This window comes from Peromyscus maniculatus, chromosome 9 (genome assembly GCF_049852395.1).
Source record: "Peromyscus maniculatus bairdii isolate BWxNUB_F1_BW_parent chromosome 9, HU_Pman_BW_mat_3.1, whole genome shotgun sequence".
Classification (NCBI taxonomy): Eukaryota; Metazoa; Chordata; class Mammalia; order Rodentia; family Cricetidae; genus Peromyscus; species Peromyscus maniculatus.
Genome location: NC_134860.1, coordinates 62012238 through 62035987, shown reverse-complemented (window position 1 = coordinate 62035987; position 23750 = coordinate 62012238). Strand labels below are relative to the sequence as shown.

General features: G+C 45.3%; 2 protein-coding genes and 1 long non-coding RNA gene across 4 annotated transcripts in view; 1 reads left to right on the top strand and 2 right to left on the bottom strand.

Annotated features, from left to right (window-relative positions):
- The window catches only part of Pinx1 (PIN2 (TERF1) interacting telomerase inhibitor 1), a 61713-nt gene extending 58266 nt beyond the window's left edge, over nt 1-3447 (bottom strand). Inside the window, exons 1-2 of one of the 2 annotated variants that reach the window (XM_006995978.4) lie at nt 3295-3447; nt 99-208 (exon numbers count right to left, since the gene is read on the bottom strand). In XM_006995978.4, coding sequence (XP_006996040.2) covers nt 99-208; nt 3295-3313 — 129 coding nt within the window. In that variant the 5' untranslated portion in view covers nt 3314-3447. Of the gene's footprint in view, nt 1-98; nt 209-2940; nt 3207-3294 lie in introns of those variants that run through there. The other variant, XM_042285006.2, reaches the window with a different exon arrangement.
- Nucleotides 3448-3476: 29 nt separating this feature from the next.
- On the top strand, nt 3477-14309 carry LOC143267409 (uncharacterized). Its single transcript, XR_013042483.1, has 5 exons — nt 3477-3673; nt 5703-5779; nt 8077-8165; nt 8326-8447; nt 13571-14309. It is a non-coding gene; the product is annotated as an uncharacterized LOC143267409 (long non-coding RNA).
- Xkr6 (XK related 6) overlaps nt 7953-23750 on the bottom strand; it is a 256506-nt gene continuing 240708 nt past the window's right edge. The window contains exon 3 of the mRNA XM_015989382.3: nt 7953-23750. This exon is cut by the window's right edge and continues 19924 nt beyond it. The gene's annotated coding sequence lies outside the window, so the exon portion shown is untranslated.

Sequence of the window (23750 nt, the reverse complement as noted above, 5' to 3'; positions counted from 1 at the left end):
GATCTAAAGCACAAAGTTCTCCCAGACTCTATGAAGGCTAGTTTCTAATTTGTAATCTCCTGGCTTGGCATGGATACTTTAGACTTTTGATACAATACCTTTCCTTTAGACCACCCCATCTTCTCAAGCATCCTCTGGCCAAACTTGGAATCATCATTACTCCATGCAGTGTTTCTGGGATCCAGAGTCCATTTCTGCTTCCGCCGACCTGTAAATGAAAAGGTATCTCATCAGCAACCTGTCTTAAGCACCTGCAAATCAGCACATGCTTACACGTAACAGGACACATTCAAATTCCAAGGGGCTAAGAGAATCTCGTCCCTGTTTTTTACCATAACTATTCCTGGCATGTAAACTGACTTTGTAAAATTCAAAGTAAAATATTCCCGCTAAGAGAGAAAACAAAATAAATACCTGATAGACTACTATTTGAGCCTTCCACATCCAGTCACTGTCAACAACCAAAGCCCCTCTTGTCGCCCCCTTCATACTCACTGGCAGCTGCAGCGACCACAGCATCGGGTGCAGTCACCTTGATGTGCATTGCTTCCTGTTATAGGCTAAATGCTACACAGATATTAGACTCAATTTCCACAGTATCTCAATGATGGGAGATATTCTTACCTTTCTACCTTTCAGATGAGAAAACCCGAGTCTAGGAGAATAATATCTGCCTAATGCCTCCAAGTAAAACCCAAGCCTTTTATACCAAGGTCCTATAGATTTCAAAACTTATTTGGGGCGGGGGTGAGACGGAGATTCATGTAGTGCCCAGGCTAATCTTAAATTTGCTACATAAGTAAAAATGACCTTGAACTCCTGACCCTCCTGCCTCCACATTCCATGCCCAGATCAATTTCTATTCTTTTTTTTTTTTTTTTTTTTTTTTTTTGGTTCTTTGAGACAGGGTTTCTCTGTGTAGTTTTGGTGCCTGCCCAGGCTGGCCTCAAACTCACAGGGATCCACCTGGCTCTGCCTCCCGAGTGCCACCTGGCTCAATTTCTATTCTTAATCCACGTACACAAGTCATTCTGATCTTAGAGAGAGTCAATTGTATATCATGACTAATAGATAATATGATACCTCCCTTCTTATTAAAAACCATAATGTATTCATGATGTATTCACTGAGCCTCCAGGACAGTCTGTGGCACTTCACATTCTACTGCACTGTGGTGTTTATATCCATCTTTCATGTGTCCTCTCACTCTATATCCCTGAATATGTTCTTCATCCTTATGCTTCATTGCAAGGAGGAAAAGAAAAAGCACTTTGCCTATGGTTGGCCCCTGATAAAGATGTATCAATATATGAAGGAAAGGGAAAAAATAGAGAAAAAGAGGAAGAAAGGGACAAATAGCTGAAACAGGGGAATTGCTTTGGGTGTCATGAGACTTTTTTGTGAAATGAATATAAATAAATAACTGACCACTAAGAACTCAAGTTCATCACTACACTTTGTTTGCGTCTTTGTCTGAGACAGTCTAGCTCTGTAGCCTAGGGTAGCCTTGAATTGGTGGCAGTCTTCTAGTCTTAGCCCCACACATGCTGCCGATGGGTACAAGCCACCACATTTGGCTTCACTGTTACAATGAGGAAAAACTAAGGCAGAAAAAGAACCCCCAGGGCCAACAGAACAAGAATCTGAACTTCCCAAGTCAACCGCGGCCAAGTAAGGAATCTGGAGGTTGAGTAGCATTACTGCTCACCCACTGCATCCAGGCAAGCGTACCGCCATCAACAGCCTCATAACCCATCTGAAAACAACACAGCCTCTAGTCAAGGGGCTACTGTGCTGCATGTAAAGTCAGTAGGGATCCTCACCTGTACACACCCCAGCAAAACCAAGAATCCCTTCATAAACACACAGGCAGGAAAAAACAAACAAACCAACAAACAAACAAACCCACCACAAACCAAACTGAGTTGGACTCAAATTCTCAATGTTATGCCTGGGGGAAAAAAGCTGATCCAAAAACTTGTTCCACCTAGCTCAACAGCCTGGTACATACCCAGCACAACACTATCTCACTAATAAACACAGTAAAGACAGCTGTGTTCTGCATGTGTGTGTCCGATCCATGTCCGGAGAATGCCTGTCAGGGGTCTTTGACCAAACCTTGTAAGGAGCCTACCCTTCCCATCAGAAATGCATCCATCCCTGTCACATACTTACACAAGATGCATTGCCATGCTACATAAGGAACTGGTGGCCAGGTCAGCTGTTCTTCCCTGTATACCACTGTATACACACCAGACTGTATTGATGCAATACAAAAATCTCACTAAGATTTTTAAGCCTGGATGAGGCAGAAACTAGCCCAGTTTCATGGAAGTAGAGTCCAGTTGAATTGCCTAGAAGAGGGTCGAATCAACTTATCTACCTAGAAAGGGCACTCTCCAGTCCAACTACTGAGCTGCCTGCAGGGTGTGTGCAGTATACTCCATGAAAAGAGAGTAGGGGTAAACTACAAAGAGGGGACCAGGAGTGGCAGTGGGGGATCAGAGGGGGCAGTAGGGTAGTGGCAGATGGGGAATAAGAATCACCAAAACACGCATTGTTCTAAAATGCCATAATGACATCTTTTAAAAAAAAGAAGACATCTGTTTGTGTTCCTCGATAGCTACACAGCTTTCAGGAAAAGTTAAAAACGAGTTCTTTGGGACCATCCCATGACTGCCCACTGGTGGCAAGAATCCACAGCTACACCTATCATTTAGACGTTAAAGTAGCCTCTGAGGAAGGGAATTAGTGGCCTTCAGAGTGATGTTAAGTGTCAAAGACCAAGAGGCAATGTCGCTTCTAACACGGATACCCTCTCCGTCTCACTTAGAACCATTCATCAGCCTGTACTCCACCACCACCACCCCGCCCCCCACGGGCTAATCAGTGTGTGGCACTTGTAATCCTTCTCTTTGCTTCTCTGGGTCCAACACACACCTTGGACAGCTGAATTTCAGAGCCTGGAGCAACGATACGGGACCCGTCTTTTTGGGACCCTCGGACACTTGGGCCTGGAGAAAGTGCAAGAATCCTCCCAGGTGGCCCCGATGGCCAGCGCAAGGGACAGTCTGGGGGCTTGGTGCCCTGAATTTCCGAACGCACACGTGGACGTGCGACCCGAGACTTTAGTAGCAAGAACAGAATCTCGAGGCCATCGTTATCTGTCCCGCGCGGGCCCGGCAGTCACTGCGGTCCCCACCCGGAACTCGGACACCCCCGGGCCCCTGGGCATCTCAGTGACCCGTGCCCATCAACCCCTTCACTCGGTCGCCCAGCTCGGCCGACACTCACGCTCCGCCAGCATCGACATTGTCGCGAGTCTGCCGGGCGCTGCCTCTGGCCGGGAGTCCAACGGTTAGGAGGCGTCTGAGGAGAGGACAAGGGAGCAAACCCCCGGGCGCGCACGCCGGGCGGAAGGCTGCACGGGGGGCGCGTACTGCTGACGTCAGGTGTGCGCGACTCGCTACCAACCACGTGCAGCTGAGGGGCGGGGCTGCCTGGCGGGATTGAGAGACGCAGATTCGTATTAGGGCTCGGAAAGAGCTTGTGGGACGCAAGCACTGCACAGTTTAACTCTAAAAGTGGGTGTGCACGCAGCCTTAGAGCTAGCTCTCCGGGGGGCTCCACCATGGGAACCTTTAAAGAGCTGGAGAGACGGCTGAAGAGGAAGGTATTGGCACTATGGAGGGGGTCTGCGTTCCTCACCCCCTTACCTCTGCCGGTTGGGAATGCCGAGAGGAGGGAGGGTGGGAAAAGCAGAAACAGACATCTAGTTGCCAAAGCAAATGAAGCGCCATGCTTTTTGTGCTCCACGGTGGAGAAATGTTGACTCGTCCATGGTCGTCACTGTGACAGACTTAAATCCCAAAGACTTCCCCAATTCCGTTGCTCAGTCTGCCATACCTGGCATTTGCTGAATGCGTCCTGTCACATGCTGCATACCCCCTTGCGTTCCTTTCTCCTCCAGACACGTGACCTCAGCTACCCCCCCCCCAACCCCACCCCCAAGCTGTTTATTTGCACCCCCGCCCCCGCCCCTCTAGCGTCTCCCTTCAGGGTCCCTCTTTTTGTCAAGGCTTCAGCTTCCAGTCTAGTCTTTAGCTTTTCTCACATTGTGGTACCATGCCTTCAGCTCTGGCCAGTGCCCCGCCCTTCACAGGGGCTCTTCTTCCTCATCTCATCTTCTTGGGAAGGTCACAGCCACTTTTCATCAGACCCAGCAAGGCTCCATGTAGACTGTAGACCCCATTGCAGTTATTGCGGCCCTTCCAGGACGCAGTGTGCTGGGGAAATGAAGTGGTGGTGTTTAGTGGGGGGGGGGGGGGCAAGAGCTCAGAACTGGGAGTTGACAGGCCTCAGAATCAGGCATGATTTTGCCCACTTCTACTTACCTGTAAGAAGAGGAGGTTGATAACACCCAGCTAGGAAGGATCATGTGCTTGACCATGAATTAAAAACAAAGAAAGAAGGGGCAGTAGATGTGACAGTGTGATTATGAGGCTGGGTCTGACCAAATCCCCCCTTTAAAACATCCCGGCTGTGACCAAAATTCTTTCCAGTTTGCCCTTTCCCAGATAGAGGGGTTTGTGATCTGGATCACCAAGCCCAAGCCCAGGCAAACAGTGAGTTTCCAAGCAGGAGGGCATACAGGAACACTTCCTCACACACAGTGAGGATACAGGCTTTGTTGTGTGGCCTCCCACTCCTCTCTAGAGGATCTCTACAGGACAAGGAGGATTAGCCAATGTGTGGCATTCTCGGTTCTTGAACCACAGCATCTGCTACCTTTGGAAACCTTTGTTCATTGTTTGAAAACATCTTTGGGGAGCACCATAAACTTCTATTGTCTGTTTACCCCTGTGCATGAAGAATTTGATTAAGTTTGGAAAGGACAGAAAAGGAAGTATGTAATCAATGCAGGTCTGGAGTCTTAAGAAAGTCAGTTAGGACAGTGTAGGGAACTTGCTTCTATCATGATTTTTTGCCTAGAGCAGAAACTAGACTTGATGATTAAAAAAAAAAAAAAAGTAAGCTGGTAAATTAATCATGGTGGAAATAAGAAGCAACCAGAAAAGATCCTGAGATTATCAGTGTGAAGTTCAGCATGCATTATGTAAAAATATTCTGTAGCTGTAAGAGTGAAACTCCTGGCCTCTGCTAAATCTTGATTGATTCTCCAGGAAGAGAGCATGTTGACATGCTTCATTTGTGCCTTACATAATCATTCCTCTTTCATTATTAATGTTGGTTGATGGGGATCAGAGCTCATCCATGTGTAGCCTGAACTTGACCAAGCAATGGATTGCTATATCCTTTCCTATAACCAGCCTTAGTGTGCTCTTCCCAGGAAAAAAGACCTTAGTAGGTGGAATTCCTGAATCAAGGTGATTTTTCAAACCTCAGAGGTAAAAAATAAAGATGTCACACTTCAAAACAGAAAAAAGATGGATGAGGGAGAGGGAGAAGAGAAAAAATGAATGGCTCAATTTCTACTTGTCTTGGCATCAGAAAAGCATACTCATACTTGCCTCTTCATTACACAAAATGGCCAGGGGCTGATAGAGCTCTGTAACCTCCTAGGAGTGGGGTGGTGATGGCAAATGACAGCAGTTCCCCCAGGCAGCTGCAGAGATCGCTGGCAGGAGTCCCTCCCACAACCTCAACTGCCAGGATCAAGGAAGCTCAATTTTCTCTTATAGGTCAAAGAGAAGAGCAGACCTGCTATCATGAGGTTAACTCATATGCTGAAACCTTCGCCCCCAAGGAGATGGCATGGGTAGGTGGGGTCATTGAGGGGTTTGCATGATCACAAAGAGGGAACCTTGGGATGGGATTGGTGCCTTTAGGAGAGAGAATCCAGTTTTCCTCCTCTCTCACATACTCTGAGAATGCAGCAATGCGACAGCATTGGGAACCAGGAAGCAGCCCTCACAGAAACCAAATTTGGCAACCATTCAACCTTGGATTCAACCTCTAGAACTTTGAAGGATAAATTTCTGTTATCTCTAAGGCAATTTAAGTATTTTGTTACAGCAGCTCAAATAGACTAAGACAGACAAAATTACACATTGGCACAGAATAATAATCCTAAATTCCAGACCCATGTTTCCAAAGAGCAAAGACCCAGGAAAGGATCTCTTATCTTTCCTTTGATGCAAATATTTGGGAGGGTGAATACATTCACATTTATAGGAGGATTTTTAGTTTAAGAACACCAATACAAGCTTCCTACATCTCTTTCATAACCCAGCCCCTCTTTAAACAACTGAAAAACTCTGTAAGCCAAAAATTGCCGTCAGTTCAGAAGAATTTTAGGAAAGATATTTAGAGATGAGTTTATCAGCAGGAATTCTTGTGATTCATTTCTAAAATACTGACTTGAAACTTGAAACAGTCTAGTTATCAGCCCCCAGGACCAGGGTCATGTGTTCTTAGAAGAAAGACTAGAGATGGGTGGGGGACTCAAAAGCAAAGGCAGTTGTGGGGACCTGGGAGAACAGGGTATCAAAGGGCATGGACCAATTGGTGAGGCCTGTGTGCCTCTCCCAGCATTCTGGACTCCTGCATCTGATCAAAGCACTCTCTCTGCACCTCTCTCTGTCTCCCTTGCTCACCCTTTTTTTCCCTTTTCTCCAAGAAGTCCCTTGCACTGAGGAGGACACCCTGACATTGGCATGACTTTGTCTCAAGTCATGTATTTCCTCCTTCTTCCCAAACTGCACAGTTTGAAAATGAACCATATCCATACATGCAAGGGAGAATAGAGGATTATGTCCCATAATTCTTGTTATCACCACCTGTGTGCTGCGTATGCTTTAAGAACTGTGGCAGCCCCCTGGATGTGGTTCCCCTGGACACATCTCTCCTCCTTCCCTACTGCCTTGCCTCCTTGCTCTACCCACCCACCTTCAGCCCACCTTCCAGCAAAAGACTTAAAAATGGAGTATGATTATATCCCATGTTGTAGTTCCCCTAACACCACAATAAAATGCCAGATTAGGGGATGGCTCTGTGCATAAAGTATTTGCCTTTCAAGTGCAAGGACCTGAGTTCAGATCTCTAGAACCCGCATAAAAAGGTGAGTATAGTTGCACATGCTTGCAATTGCATTCATGGCAAGCTGGAAGGTAGAGACAGCTAGATCCCTAGAGTTTACTGGCTACCAGCTTAATAGGCTTGGTGAGGTTCTAGGCCAGTGACAGACTCTCCTTCAAACAAAAGGTAGGGGGCCCCAGAAGAACAACACCTGAGTTTGTCCCCCAAGGAACAACAACCAAGGTTGTTCTCTGAAGTCCACAGACATGGGCATGTGCGCACATGCACATACACGCGTGGAAGAGATGGAAAAAAGAGAGGTGAGAAGAAAGAAAACAAAGCATCCTAATGAAAGCATAAGAGCCCTTCTTGCTGGGTGTCCCTGGGGTTGGTCTGAAGGCCTATTACTTCAGTGACTCATCTGCAGGATTTCTAACCATAGGAAGGAAAAGTTTATATCCAGAAAACACAGCCCAGAACTTTTTAGTCTCCTCTTCTCTTCTCACCCTCATACCCTTCTTTTTAATACCAAGTTTTCCTCTCCAACTTCTCAGCTTGGATTTCCCTCGCAAGGCCCCTCTTGTAGCCTTCTATCAAAGACCACATCCAGGGGCCAGAGTGAGAGGACCAGAATGGTCTGGGCTTGCCTTGCTAGTGGGAAGGCCAGTGCAATGGACAGCACGGTAGGAGTCAGCATTGCCCAGCAGGCCACCACTTACCTCCACACTTCCTTTCCTTGCTTCCTCGTCTTTCCTTCTCCCAAAGGCACCAGCTGCTTCCAACTCCCAGTCCAGTAGCCTTTGGTGCAGGGGAGGTTGCCCTCTGCTCGCACGGAGGCCAGCTAATGCTCCTGTCCACCCCAGGAGTGTTTATCCCACCCCAACTAGACATAAAGGAAAAGGCACACACACGTGTTATTAAAATGAACTGTTTATATTATCTCAGTTGAGTCAATACATTATAATGTATTAAAATGGAAAGGTACAAAATTGAAATAAATACTTTCTGATTCATGTATAAATCTTTTTTTTTGTCAAGATGACTTTTATCATCAGTACATGTCACAAGAAAACATTTAAAATGACACCAAAACAATCTCTGAAATCATGGTGCATGGAGGAAATAAGGTAAAGAAAACAACTGTTGGCTTGTTTTGGCATGAGACCTTGATACAATTTGGGTTCCCCAAAACCACGTGAAGGGTGATAAAATAGAAATGCTCAAAACTGACTTAAAAAAATAAACAGGCTTTACAAAAATCCTCTTTTTTTTTTTTTCTGAACCCAGCCACTTCTCTACACGGTCTGCACTTACAGTAGATACATTCATTATTGTCCAAGGGAAGACAGCCGCTGCCTTTCACTTAAAGAGCTTGGTGGAGAGGCTGAAGGGGTATGCTACAGCTGAAGGTGAGTAGAATGTTCCAGAGAACAGAAAAGTCTAGATGGTCTTCAGGAACAGCACTGAGCAGGATGGGGTGAAGGGTCTCTGGGCGAGAGGTGGAGGGCAGGGAGGAGTCCAGTTCTCAAGCAGTGGAGACCAGAGGATGGCGTGGGGTTGGTGGTAGCCACCATGGGCACTGGGAATCTCTTGGCCTGAGCAGTCCTGGGTTTTGTCCTCAGCCTGGGAACACTGCTCTGTCAGTGAGAGGTGGGCCCTGGGCTTTGGAGAGGGAGTGTGGTCGCCTTTCAGGCACAGCAGCGTCGGGGAGACAGGCAGGCTTCCAAGGTCTACCACGGGAGGGACTTCTCGCCTGGTTCTGACTGTTTGGTAGGTGGTCATTAAGGCAATAAGGACTTTAGCAAACTAGAAGTTAAGGACAGCTAAGTTCAGCCAGATCGAAGGTAAACAAAAGGTGAGAAGGGGACCCTTTCTCTTCGGCTACTTTCCCCAAGCCAGCAAGCCTCAGCTCCTGGAGCACAGGTTTACAGTACGCAACAGCAGAGGGCTTGCCCTTTGAGAGGCTCCATGGAAAAAAGGCTCGTCCAAGACTTGGGCAACTTAAGCAGTTTCTACTCTCCAAACTCTTTCCTGCGGTCATGTTCTGGGGAGTGGCAGGTGGAAGCACCAAGATTCATGCAGAAGTTAGGTCAAGACCCTGGCTCTCATCTTGCTGGTTCATCTCATTGGCCTTGAACACCATGCAACCCGGAAAACCAAGCCAGATGCTTGCATGCACCATAAGACTTACACTCAGCTGGAGAGAAGGCAAGAATTTCAGGGGGTCCAGAGAGGGCACCCTCCCCTGAGCAGATGGAAGGAGAGCTGCAAGGGCTATGGAACTATGAAGTCCCACTTGGCCTCTGGGGAGAAGAAAAAAGCTCGTGTGACTTGAATCTATCCAGAAGGAGACATGCAAAAGATAAAGGAGAGCAGGACTATTCTCTTCCTCCATGCTCTGGACAAAGGAGATGAGCCTTACAATGCTATGGGAAACATAACCTCCAACAGCTACCTGTTCTGGGCTAACTTCTGGCAAGAGGCTGGGTAGTCTGACTGCCAAGGCTCTGGACCGGGGAAGAAGAGGATCTGGAACAGTTTCTGCCAAGGGTACAACTACCTATCCCTGCATAGGAACCAAGTATGACCTAGGTAAAGCAGATAGAATCACTCCCCTCCATCCTCCAGCATGAGACAGCAGGACAGAAAAGGCTCTTCATGAGATGCCTGGGGCCTGCAGGTATAGCAGCTTGGACATGCTAGACTCAAATTATTCAGGAGCCCTCTAAGGGACCTTGGTGGGAAGGAGACATTTGCAAGAGGACACACTAATGGCCAGCTGTCTGGGGCTCGATCCCTGTCTAGTCCCTCTGGTGGGACCCTAAGAAAAGTAGGTAACAGGACTGCAAGAATTACAACAATAAACCAGTGACAAAAATGTGACAAGCATGATCTGGGGATATGGACAAAACAAGATTGATGGCAAGTTAAGTGATCATTGCTAAAGAGGACTGGTGGATGACTTCCTCGTCTAATCCTGCATGAGTGCATGATTAAACCTATCCTCTAAGTGACACACAGTACAAAACAAATCCTCTAAGAAATCATCTAGCTTACCCCCTTCCTTTCCCTGACAGAATACCCAAAGCCACTGGGAATGGGCTCTGTAGAACTAGAGCCCAACCATCTTCCTACAGCCACTGGGACATTGCAGTCACCTTTATAGTCTTTCATCCATGTCTGTTCTCTGGCTTTGCTCTTACCATGTTGAGAAGCAGGCAACACTCCTGAGAACGCCCGCCAGTGAGCCTCAGGAACATAGTATTCATGGCAAACACCTTGTTGCTTCACTAGGCTAGCCTTCTGAGGAGCCCACAGAACTTAGGGGAGCAGCAGCCCTGGGCTGGAGTTCTGCTGTGAGCAGTGTGTGGCTGGTGTGTGGCCTCAGCTACTGGCTAAGTAGTGTGGTCACCAGCCCTGCCTGTTCTTGGAAGAGTTTAAGAATACGGGGAACAAAGGAGCTGTTCTAACAGTTCAGAAAACAAATTGTAACAGATAAAACAGAAGTTGTTGTTGTTGTTTTTTAATGAATGCAAAGAGTGCACATGAACAAGGATGACCAAAGCTTACAAGTCAGAAGATGCGTGGGAAAGAGTCATCTTTAGGATCATGAGAGTGTGAAAGAATGTTTGCAAAGTCTATTGCGTTACCTAGTTTTTTTTAAAGAGAAAATAACGATCATTGTTATTACCAATATCAAGCACATTAGTTTTAGGGCTTATGGTCCTAATTTGGAGCGCTGGCAGCTCCTTTTCTTGAGGAAACAAGTTGGATATGTGGCTTACTGGCCATGTAGAGTCACCTTTCTCCCAGAGAGCCACAAGAGGGCGTTCTATAGACACAGAATTCAAGGAAGAACCTTGAACCTTAACATCTGACCCACACCTTGCAGGGGGTTGAGGCACATCTCAGAAAACACCACTAAGGATGCCCAGGGTCCTTTCTGGGTCTTTGGCCAGGGCACAGACTTCTCTTCAGATGATTAGTTAGGGACAGGAAGTGGCCTCTCGGGAGTAGGCTGTAAAGGGCTATTCTTTAAAGGTATAAAGAAAGCCCTTTAAAAATCTCCAGCTCAGAAATTTGATCTCTTTCAAGAAACAGACCCTAATCTAACTGGAATCAAAAACACTTCTACATGTAGAAAGGGGAAAAAAAAAAAGACTTTTAAGACTTGGAGGCTGGGGCCAAGGAGGCAGGCCTCATGGTCTTTATCCATGATGATACAGTAAAAACCAAAGGGCCTCAGCAGCAGGCTGTGGACTCTGTTCTAAAAATTTAAACAAAAGCACATTCTAGATTTGATCTTTATGCTTTAGGGACAAATGTCAAGGGCCCTCCAGACCAAAAATGGCCACATAAGAATAATACTACCAAGCTCCTTGAAAGAGGAAGACAAGGCCCGAGGCTGCTGTCACTGTTGGGAAAATGATACCCATAGAAGTCCTTGAAACTGCCATTTGCATGAGGAAATACTCAATGGCTTCTGGTGGTTCCACAGAGATAAAAGTTGACAGAGAGATGTGTAAAGAAAACACAGAGAGGATGTAAAAATCAATGTGAAGACTTGCTTGGATCAAAGGTCATGGCTTCCTGAGAAAGACTAGTTAAAAAAAAAAACAATAGCATGTTCTTTCTGGAATGGGAAGCCTCTGAAATGGAAACAACCTTGAGGAAGTCATCCAGGTGGGGGTGGGGGTGCAGGTGGTTCCAGGATGGTGAGTTAGATGGAAAGCTAGATTGCTATGATTATTGAGGAAAACCCAGAGCCTACCCCAGCAGGAGAGTAGGAAGGGCCGGACCGAGGTAGAGAATCCGCTGCTATCCTCATTACTATTCAGTGCCTCTTAAAAACAGAGGTGACTAGATCAGCTTGTTCCTTATCCCACACGCTAACCTCCCTCACTTGGCTCACACAGGCCTGGGAAAGTGCGTTCCCATCAACCATGGTCACGGAAAATATTTAGGGATGCCAAGCATGGTGGTTGGGGGACATACCACACAAATTTCATAAATGTAAAGGAGCATTGTGAGCTGGTGTTTCTACGTCAGAAAGGGACAAAGTGGCTCCATCAATTCCGCTGAGTTCCCCCGCTCATTATGTCTTCTCTCTAGGCATGGCTTGCCTCATCTGTGGAAGGAGGATACTGGGTCCTTAGGGCTCTTGGGGCTTCTCTGACATTCTGGGTCTGAGGTCCCAGAGATGTTGTCAGCTGGAACAGACAAAAGTAAGGTCTGGATTCTGCAGCCTTGTGTACCCAGAGGGAGTGAGCTTGCTCCTGAAAAGTAGCAACTCAGTGTTGTCCTCACAGCCTGCTAGAGACTGGAGAGCAACATCAGCACCCTGGTACTACTTCCCTTGAATCCTGGCCACAGAGAGCCTGCAAGAGAGGAACAATGCTGCCAAGTGTCTGTGGTCCCTCTGGAGCCAGCCTTGACTCTAAGGAAAAGGAGGAAATGCACTCAGTTCATCCTGAAAAGTGCCCGCCAGCAGCTGACAATGATGGGACAGATGCTCGAGTACACCACTGAGGACGTACGTACATACCCCGGAGGAAGAAGTGCCTGTGAAGTCCGTTCTGAGTTCTTAACTCCGAAGAGGGCAAAGACAGAGCCAGCCAAGAACTTCTTTTGATTCAGCTGGCCATGGGACAGATGGTTTTCTGCAAAGCCAATAAGCTCCAGGACCTTGGAAACCTAACTGTGACCTCAGCTTGGGAAGGAAGAAGCAGCCTGCTTACAGAGAGGTGAAGCGATCCGCTCCAAGCCAAGTACGTGTCTAAGAAACACAGATCCTGGACGAAACAACACAAATCGGCTGCTGGCAACTGTACATGTTAGATCCCAGCCAGGGGAGGGGTTGTCTGTCAGAGCCCAGGGTGGGCAAGGCTGGGTTAGCAAAACTGCTAGCATCCCCAGGGGATAAACCAGCCCACAGATGCAGGCTTGGCAAAGAGAAGATAGGATTTTAGGGCAAGAACTCAACTCCTTTGACCAGAGATAATTCCTAGCTATTCCCCTTTATCTAATCCACGTGGGAACCCTCTCACTGAAGAGATTTCCTGTGGAAATCTTGACATGATAATCCCTTTAATACATGTCTTCCCCCTGCAAGTCCAGGTGTCCTGAGGAGGGGGAGTCTCATGTTCTGTCTGCAAACAGCATTTCAGTCTCACAGGCAGCTCAGGACCCATATTTGCTTGACGTGCACTGAAGACCCAGGAAAAGGCACCTGTCTCCCTTTCTGCCACCACCCCTCCTGATGTCACATATGAAGAAACCGAGGTACAACAAGGCCACCGATTTTTTTTTCTGCAGTCTTTCACGTGGCTCTGGTGCCATTGCAGTCAGGAAAGCCTTGCATCTCTCTTTCTGAATCCTTCAGCATCTCCACTGCCTGTCTGCCTAACTCAGCATTTACTGCCCAGCTGCCTTCCTATCTACAATATAGTATATGTACTCTTGTGTATAAAATATAAATAATTCTTAGACTCCCACTTACCTTCCTGTCCTTTCTTCTCCTTTATATAACTAGGACTGAAAAAAGAATGTTCCATGACAAGGGAAAACCACAGTACTGCTCAGAGAGAGAGAGAGAGAGAGAGAGATCTCTGAAAGGAGAAATGCCCGCCCTCGCCTCCGGGGCCTGCTGCTTTAGAGCTGGACTGTACAGCTGTTGAGTGGGGTGGTAATTCAACAGAAATCAGCAATGGAGACACCTGTGCCTGATGAGTGAACTTCCACAACCTGGTTTTAAGGAACAGTAAATACAATAGAGATAGATAGATATGCTATGTTGAACCTTGAGTACTAAACACAAGTTATAAATAGAATTATGCTAAAGGAAAGCAGACAGACATCATTGGGACTAAGTCTGGTTGACAACCAGTCATCATTAGGATTAAAAAGTAAACTGGCCTGTTCACTGTGCACCTCCACAACACTTCTTAATGCACTAAGTACATTTTAACCATGCAAAAATACACAACATCTTAACTAGGTTGTTGGGGTTTTTTTTTTGTAAAAAAAAAAAAATCAAACACCAACATTATGCATTTTTGTTAATTATATTGGTTAAAGTAACAGCCAGTGGCTGCCAAATATCAGATACATCATATACATATTTTTATACAGAATCTGGACAACACAACATTACACATCAGAGAGAGAGAGAGAAGAAGAGAGAGAGAGAGGAAAAGAGATAATTTGTTCCTTTGTGGATTTGTTGCTGTTCGGTAAAAAAATAAAATGAGAAGCAATGCTAAGAAGGAAAACGCGTCAACAGTTAAGAATACACAGGGAGAATTGCTAACCCGAAATACAGGAGGCAAAGAGTTCATATTTAGGTCTGTGTCTAGAATGTTCCTCACTAAGAAACGAAAGAGAACAACAGGTAATATTGTTTTGGAAAAGCAGGGAGGTGGCGATAACATCATGCTGTCTTTTGCCCAGCACATTTCCAGCAGGAAGGGAAAAAAAAATAATCACAAATCAATTCCAAAAGTTTCATATTTTTGAAAATGTCCTCCCTTGCCCAGGAAGCTGAGTGATGCAGGAGTGGGGGCCGCTCAGTCGAGAGAGTCCCTGGCAAAGGTTGGGCCCAAACTGTTGGCCTTGGATTTGTTGGAGATGCGAGCTGTTGTGGGAACTCACACAATGGGATGCGATGTGGCTTGCTCCTCCTAGGCAAGGTCTCCCTGGCACCAGAGCAGGGGTGCCTCCATGATAAGTGCTATTAGCCAGGCCCCAATCCTGTCCCCTTAAACTTTTGGTGTCAACACAACCGTAAGACTTCAACCTGGAAAGAAAACAAGGCCTTAAACACAAGCTATGGAAGCTCTGCCGTGGTTATGGTTAGATACAAAAATGTGAAAATCCAGATGTAATCAAAAATACAAAATCAGTTTCAATAGGATTTGCTTTTTTTTTTTTAATACCGTTACAGTGCAAGGGTTTTCAAATTACAGTAAAAGTTATGTGTCTGCTTACAGTAACTAGAATAAGTAGCTGATTTTGTTCTAGAATCAGAGGTCCCTGATAAGTGAGAATGCACCAATCGAAATCAACTCAGAAAAACAGATGACGGTCTTCACAGAGATAGGGTGCTGCGGTCGCCCCTTCCAATGCTAGGAACGAGAGAAGGGTGGCGTTTTGCACAATTCGCCAGCACGAGGTGCCTACTTATTCAAAACTAATAACAATTCCAACGAGAACATAACTGGAAAACTGGGGCTAAAGGGTGGAGGATCCTGAGGGAGTCCCCGCATCACTGAGCTTTCTCCCTAATACTTAGAAAACACAATGCTTTATAGCCTGAGCTTCCGGGCCAGATTGCTTTGTGCTTCAGTCGCTGGTCCAGGCTGTTGGGAGAGAGGGTGACGCCACCTACTGGACAGAAAGAAAACAACAGAAGCAAGCAGCGAGGTTGGGGGTGGTGGGGGGCCAGAGGCCTCCATTTGGTAAATGGATGGCCATTGCCAAGGAGACAGTGTCTCTCAGAGTCTCATGGACCCGAAGGAAGAAAGATGTCAAGAATCTAGAAGGATGTCTGAGCATGGGTGCCCCACCTTCTGAGCCTCACCTTGGGGCAAGAGACTGGAAAAGAGGAAGCTGGCTAAAAGAAGTGACCAGGTCCATGGGTGGGACATGAAGAGAAACATGGGAGCCTGTGGAAGACTTGCCTCTTGAGACTTGCAGCATCAGGAGTATGGGTTGTGTTAGGAGGTTAATGAGCCACTGGAGAGTCACCCTCTCTGTGACCAAGAGGAAGGGCAAACATTTGGCACTGGGCACAGACAGCAGCAGGCCAGAAGCTTGCAGAAGCCACATACTCTGTGTGTTGGTCTTTGGCCTTCTTCATGAAGCCCCCTGGAGTCCAAATCTAAGAAAGCCACACTGCCCCACTTGGTAAACCTTGGGCTGAATTTAAAGGAGGCTATTTTAGCACAAGAGGTGCTTTGGATACAGGGTTAGCTAGACCTGTGTAGGATATGGAGAGCACTGTGTCCATCTCTGAACTGTGGCTGTCAGTATGATCTATTGGCTTCCTCCTAGTGACCTATGTAAGTGAGCATATCTTCTACTCCTGTTTACAGCCAAGGAAAGAAAGAAGCCCCCATCCCTCTGCACCATCAGGAAGTCTCCCTATCTTTGACACTGAGTGAGAATTTGTGATGTGAGTCCAGTACTCTGTGATTTGCTTAAAATCTGGCCATTGGAGGAAGCATGGGCTGTCTCTAAAACATGCAGTACATTCCTTAATTTGGGCAAAAGGGGGCTTCTACTCCTCCCTTTGGCCAGAAGTGACCTACCTCCGAATTTCTCTGACTTAGCTTTCCCAGAGTTAGTCACCAGGCCACAGCCTACTCTACTAAAGTAGTCACCTTGGAAATGTTCTGTGCTTCCAGCCCAGTCTGAGCCATACCATAGCCCATAGAGTGGTCCTTTGGGCATCGCCTTGGGTGCCTCTAGAGTGACTGGCCCCTCCCAGACAGCTGATGTCTATACTTTGCTGACCATGGATGGATCTTCCTGCCAATGGAGGACTCTAAAAAGCTGGGTTGCTTCATAGCTTTTTACTGTAGTCATCAATAAATCCCCAGAGTTCTGCACAGACAGCAAGGCCTCCTCTCTCCAAATGATGCGTCATTGAAGGATTTGTGATCACAGATGTATTCCCATGAGGAAAGGGACTGAATGAAACCAGAGGATGGGACGATAGGGAATGCAACCTAAAAGCTAAAAATCATACCTTAAGACAAGTCTGTATGGGTCATTCTTGGCACCACTATGGAGTTGTCTCTTTCTGAAAGACATTCCCATCAATGATGCTTCAAGAACTGACACTTTTGGAACTGGCATGGTAGCAAGGTAGCTGTTGCCTTACTAACTCTTGGTGTGGTTTGCATATCATCAAACTGACACTAGAGTCTAGGGTGGTTTCTTACTTCATTGTAGTTCTGTGACCTCAGGCAGATAGATCAGCTCTTTGACCTCCACACTCCTCATATTGGGTGTGAAACCACTTAATTCATAGTTATTGGAGGCAAAGCACACAACAGGCATTCAGGAAATGCCATGGACAGCCTCATTTGTTTCTCTTAAACACATCTCATCTTCCCATTTAGTGACGTTTTATGACTTTGTATAGACATGCAAGGCACTTGCCTAGCAACACATTCATCCACTCCAAGTGGCTTTTAAAAGACAATGTGCTTGGCATTGTTTGGTTTGCTCATTAATTTCCAAATATCTAATATGGCTGACTCCCAGCTTAGGACCCAAAACACTCAGGTCTTCTTTCATACTTAAACCATTTGACATCCTTAATAAAACAGGGATTGGGAGAAGCAAAGGTGTTTTGTTGTTGTTTGTTTGTTTTTCCTATAAAAATCAGTGTTTGGGGCATGTTAGCACAATGAGCAGTGGGCTTCATTCTTTTCCTTTGAAATCAAGAAGAATGTAACTTATTTAGGAGATGTTTGTCCTTGTTTTGTTTTGAGACAGGGTGTGTATGTGCACCACCATGCTCAGCTTGTCATTGATTTCAAGAGGATGGCCTTGGATTCTTACACTTACAAACATTAGGGTGAGTTAGGAAGGGGGAACTGTGCCTTCCTTGTTGTGTGACTGGGTGTACTGACAACAGAATTCTAGGCCATCGAGGGGTAGTAAAGAGTGTTGTCTGTATTTGCTGAAGAGGAAGTTGGGCCAGGGCTAGTGCATTAGGCTGATGCTGAGGCCCGTGCTCCACCTGCTGTGCTGGGACTGTGATGAGACTGGACTCTGCTTAGACAGGAGCCATGCTTAGGATGTCCCAGCATAGCTCCCCAGATTCCAGATTTCTCTTCATACAAGTTATTCTCAGTCCACTTAGACAAAACCACTCAGCACATGCCCATGCTCCAGTTTGCCAAATCAAACCAGGAAATTAAGGTAGAAACAACAACTCTTTGTTGAAGGTTTCAAGAAAGAGGAATGCTATGTCTCATCACTATTAAACAGTGAGGGCTTTTCCAATACCACCCACAATTGACCTGATGGGCTCACTAGCAGATAAATATGTACTGTTTTGGAAATAGACACCTTTTAAGTGACAAATGCAATGATGATGATACACGCTGACTTCAGAAGACTTTTGATCAAGTACTCCAGCAGAGATCTCAGAAGTTGCCATGACAATAGAATGGAACAGTGAGTGGCAAAGACAAGAAAACTTTCAGAGGAATCAGTGGCGATCAGTGTTGACCCAAAAAAGTGCTGGGGACTGGCCTATGGCTTCTGATCTCACAGGGAGCTTTTGAAAGTTGGCTAAGTAATGCAAGGCTGGTTCAACCCTTGGGTTACACTATTGTGTTCCATGCTTCTCTGGTCATTTCTAAGAGACTGTTCTTCTCCCTTGTTCTCAGTAACCTGTAACCCTGCTCATAGAATACAAACCCACATGAACTTGGTGAGTCCCTAAGGCTCGGGATGGACGCCTATGGTCTGTGGACATGAAGATATGATGATCAAGAATGATAGCTAGGTCATTTTTTAATAAAAGGGGGACCTGTAGGGCTCTGGCCCCCGTTTTGGGTAACTGTTGCCTTGCTTGCGGACCTTGACCTTGATATCCTCCCTATGCTAATTCCCTGCCAGGTTTCACCCTCCTGAATGCTTAAGGGAAGTTCCTTGCCTGTGTACCCTGAATAATGGGTGTTAACAGCTTAGATGCAAGATTGTAAAACATCAGTAGCGAACTTCTGTCCTCCCGGGTCCTCCCATTGTGCTGTAAGCCTGTATTTAAGACCTCCTTCCCACTTCAAGAAATGACATTAGGCATTTAAAATTTAAATATATATATATATATATATATATATATATATTTGAATGAATACTGCGAATGTAATCTATGAATACCACAAATGTGATTAATATCATGAGTGTAATTTTAAAAATAAATAATACAAAAAAGAATGATAGCTAGGAAGTTATATTACAGTCTCATCTCTCCTGGAGATGAGGCAATAGAGAGACTTGTTCTTCAGTCTCAAGATCAATGTTAGCATGATTTGGGTGGAAGCAACCAACCATCCTCTGTCTTGGAGAATCTGTTCAGAGAAAGAGAAACATGCTATCACTCTCCACTCTTTTTGTTTCTTTTTTGGTTGATACATTTTTTCCTAAGTGGGCATTTCTGTGGTGAAGGGCTCTCTATGGCTTTGCAAATCCTCTACACATGGTCTACAGAGACAATGTGTCAGTACTCAGTAAAGGGGATTTCCAGGGAATGGAGAGGGGGAGAGGATGAGGCACACTGTGTTCATTTCCTAATCATTGTCCTTAATTCCTTAGTCTAGGAGGTACCATCTCCCATGGGGAATGCTCACCAGTCCTTTAGGAAGGCTGGGGAAGCACAGAGCTCATGAAATGTCATTTCATCTCCTCTGGTTTTTAGTGTGGTCATGTTGGATGTCTTCCTGTCTTTTGAACCCCAGAGAGCACCACTGTACTCAGTCCCTTTGAACTAGATTTCCTCCAGAAGACTTTGAATGACTTGGGGATGGGTCTGGTCAAGGGCTCGGGATGTCTGCCTGGTGTTAGTGAGTGAGTGATGAGACTGCGTTGAAAGCAGAATGAGTTAACTGTTTAGGGACGTAGGGATCTAGTGGAGCCCTTCTCCTCAGGCAAAGAAATCTCTTCCTTTAGCCTCAAAAGAGTAGCTGCTGGTTCTGATAGGTGGCATGAAACAAGTCCAGCTGTGCCTGAGGCAAAGCAAGACCCCGGCCCTTTAGACTAGTAGATGCTGTTCAGTTTCTGTCTAGCAGTTTGGGTTCCCAAACAGTGGTGCCACTCAATGCTCTGATCCCTTCCCTGCTGTGTGGAGGAGTGGTCCTTCAAAAATGGCCTCCTGGGAGAGGTCTGCAAAGAAACTGATCAATGAAGTATGTTCTCATAGAATCTGTTGTAGGCACAGAGTGACAGATCAGGAGAAAAATCTTTAGAAGGGAGGGAAATAATTTCGTTGCCATCCATCAGGCCCCAAGAATGTTTTATGATCATCTCTTCTTTTGGCCACCTCAACATTTCATCAGTTAAGCCATTATTGCTGGTGCAGGCATATTTATCTGCAAATCCAGGTAAATGATATCACTGTAGGGGTGAACCTTCACAGTTCATTTAGGTAACAGAAGGAAATGGAAGGTGAAGAACTCCATCAACCAAGAAAGGGGTTGTGATCATAGGTGAGGTGGGAAAGGCGAGGGGGTTTTGCTCAAAATAACTAACCCTGTGTCAAGGTTTTCTCTTATTAATTGAGGGAAGCAGGGAAGGATATTCAACCACCCACGTCTCATGTCTTGTGTTCTGTTTCCTATGGTGTGATAGCGTTTTGTGTGCAATTATTACCTCTTCTATTAATTTCTTTGAAATATGTTTCACATTTAGGTCCCCTTGATACAGAATATACTCTTGATGATCAGTTGGCTGAATTTTCAATGGAAATATTATTTTGGCAGGAAAGTCCTCTGAGATAAAATAGATTCATTATCTGACAACCTGCCCTTGCAAGGAAGGTCAGAGCATGGCCAACACAATGGTCTGAGTAGCCCAAAGTCTAGAGTTTCTACTGTGGCTATACAGCACCTTGAATTCGGGGTAAAGAAATATTGGCATCATTTGTCACTGGTGTTGAAATGTACCTGCTGCTCATGTTCAGTGATCTACAAGTCCCTTAGGCCTAGACATTATTCTTATCCAAAAGTAGGAAACACAGAAATCAGCAATGGATGGAGCAGTCAGGAGTGAATCATAGAGCGAGCTAGCAAGAGCAACTAGGAAACCAGGAAGAAAAGCATCTCTTTCTGGAATAGTTTCTTCTTGAGACAGTGTCTTCTCCCTTTCCAGGGAGCAGTGATCATCCAAATTATAAGTAATGAGAAAACATCACCAGAAACTCCCCCACAAACAAATCTAACAGTGGACAGACCAGAGAAGGACCAGCCCACCCTGCATAAATGAGCCGTCTAGACAAAAGAGGCCATTCACAGTGAGCTAATGTTGATCATTTTTCCTCACTCCCAAGCTTCTCTGACTTGCCTGGAATTTCTCTCACCAAGAAGCATGCCATGAGGAAACAGAGAGGTCACTGCATGGGCAAAGCTGGCCGACCTTTCAGAAGTCCCATCCATATCCTCTCCTTGGTTGATCATTAGAGTCACCCAAGACCATTGGACCTTCCTCCAAAAAAAGAGACAAAAACAAACAAACAAAAACCACATTCTGAACCTTGTGCTCTTTAACACTAAGACCCACACTGTCTCTACCAGATGCAGGAGAGCCCTTCTAGTGGCTTGGACTTCCTACTGTCTGTGCCCTGGTACAATGTGTGTAGGCATCTGGAGAGAACAGCTCCAAGGGTGAGGGTGGCCCAGAACCTGCATGGAAAGACAAGAGAGCCCGGTATTCAAACTCTGGCAGGTTCTCCAGGAATGGAGACCTACCTACCCATGGAAAAACTTAAGAAACGGTATGGGTAGGTCGCTCTGCTTTCTGTTGGTGTTGAGTGAAATGAGGGGTAGAGGGTGGAGGTAAGGAACAAATTCCAGTTTTCCTCCTTGGACCATACCATAGCTATGGAACCAAAAGGATAAGTGGTAATAGAAATTGTGCTTTCTATTGCTGAAGGAAGGAAGGGAGGGAGAAAGGGAGAATTTTTCTAGCAAACATTTCTCAATCATTTAATTATTTCCAATGAAATCTTACAATCTTAGAAAGCTCAGTGAGGTGGCGAATTCCTCAGAATCAAAACCCACCTTTGGAAGTGTGTGGCTGTAGTACTCGTAGGTGAGTGTGTGTGTGATATATTCCCACTCTTAGTTACACACATATACACACACATATGTAAATATATTTATCGTTATGTTTTCCCTCCAAATCAACACCAGTGTGTCCCATATTCAATATACACTTTATCTGCATTTCAACTCATGGACAGACCACTACACCATGAAAAGAGAAACAGCTAGGTATGAGTTGAGTGTAACCTAGCCGTGGTTGTTTTAAATGCCAGCCCAGCATTGTTAAAGAGGAAAACAAACCTCTCTCGAATACAAGTTGAAATGTCAACCATTGATACATACCAAGCAATTCTCTATGACCACCGAAGAAAAAAGACCTATTATAAAATTGAATCACAGACGTTTCATTTCCTTGTCGCATTGTACGCATTTATAGGGAAGTCACCATTTCCCCCCATTCAACTACCCTTTCCCCCTATCTCATCAGAGCTGGAGGATAATAAGTCTCGAGTTTTGCAGAAGTGTTATTTGTAAGGATATTTTACCCTAATTTTGAAACCTTTCTTCATCCCATTCAAGCACATTGAATTGCTTTGAGAAAAAAAAAATACATATTTTGGCCCAAGACACAGGGAAAGCAAGTATCATTGAAGTGTACAAATTATTCAGGGCTTGTAACATAGACATGCTTAGTGAAATGAAGGCAATCCTGTCCGAACGCGTGGATAAACAGGATAAATTGAAGACAGTCCACCTTCTGTTCAGGATCCCATGAACCTGTCCTGTCATCCATCTGGCCTCTCTTGGGAAACGTGAGTTTTTAGGTACCGCTGGCTTGTACACTGTGAACGGTTCCAAAGCACCATCCCTCATAACACCTTGGTGTGGAAGAGAGTTCCAGAAGGTTTAGAGAAGAGGTGGAGGCTGGGCACAGTAGTTCACCTCCAAATAGTACAACATGACATCAACCTAGAGAAAGCAGCAGCGTCAACAAGGAGAGCAGTCCAGTTGGACAGCAAAGCCAGGGAGTCAGGGCACACTGCGCTCCATGCCACGGAGTGGAAACTATGCTGGACATAAATCAACAGAAAAGGTTTCAAAACCAGAAACAAAGCCAAACCAATGTTTCCTTCCCCTCTATGCACAAACCTTTATAGTTCTAAACCCAAAGAACAGTGGCATCAAGATGAATCCTATCATCTAGAAGATTCATCTGTAGAGAGATTAACATTTGGTCACTTGCGTCCACAGAAATAAAGCACCTTTGAAACCAAGAATTGTTCAAGAATCCTAATGTCTTATTCAATGTGTCAAAAAAAAAGTACAGTGAAAATAAGTAGAATAGCTTATCAAATGGCCAACATAACAATATTGACTCTAGTGAATAGGCAAAAGGGCTCCCGAGGACAGTTCACAACTAAGAGCATAGAGTACAAGAAAAGGCTATGACATTTCATGAATATTCTGTGTTATAGCTTTGAACTTTATTGCAAAGCAAAAAATATATATTTTATATATATATATATTTTTATCTACATTTCACCTCTGACATTGTACACAACACGAAAGCACAGAAAACCAAAGGAATCATAATGAGGTAGATACAGAACACTTACAGATGGAGGCGACTAAAGATTTTAAATTTGGCTTAACACTGTGGCCACCAATGTCTGCCTTTTCACCAGGCCAGCAGAAGCCCAGTGATCTCTGACCCTAAAATTAGTCCCAATAAAAACACCTGCTTCAAAATGGAAAAAAAAAAAAGAACATTGTTTTTTCAGTCAGGGTATCAGATGTGTACAATTGCAAACCCTGGTAAAATTAAGAAAAAATGTATTTTTGTTTGTTATTTTGTTTTTGTGCTCTCTACTCTCACCATGGAAGGAGTTTTAACTTATCTAATGAGGAGTAACCTGTCCTGTAGGGCTATTCTGT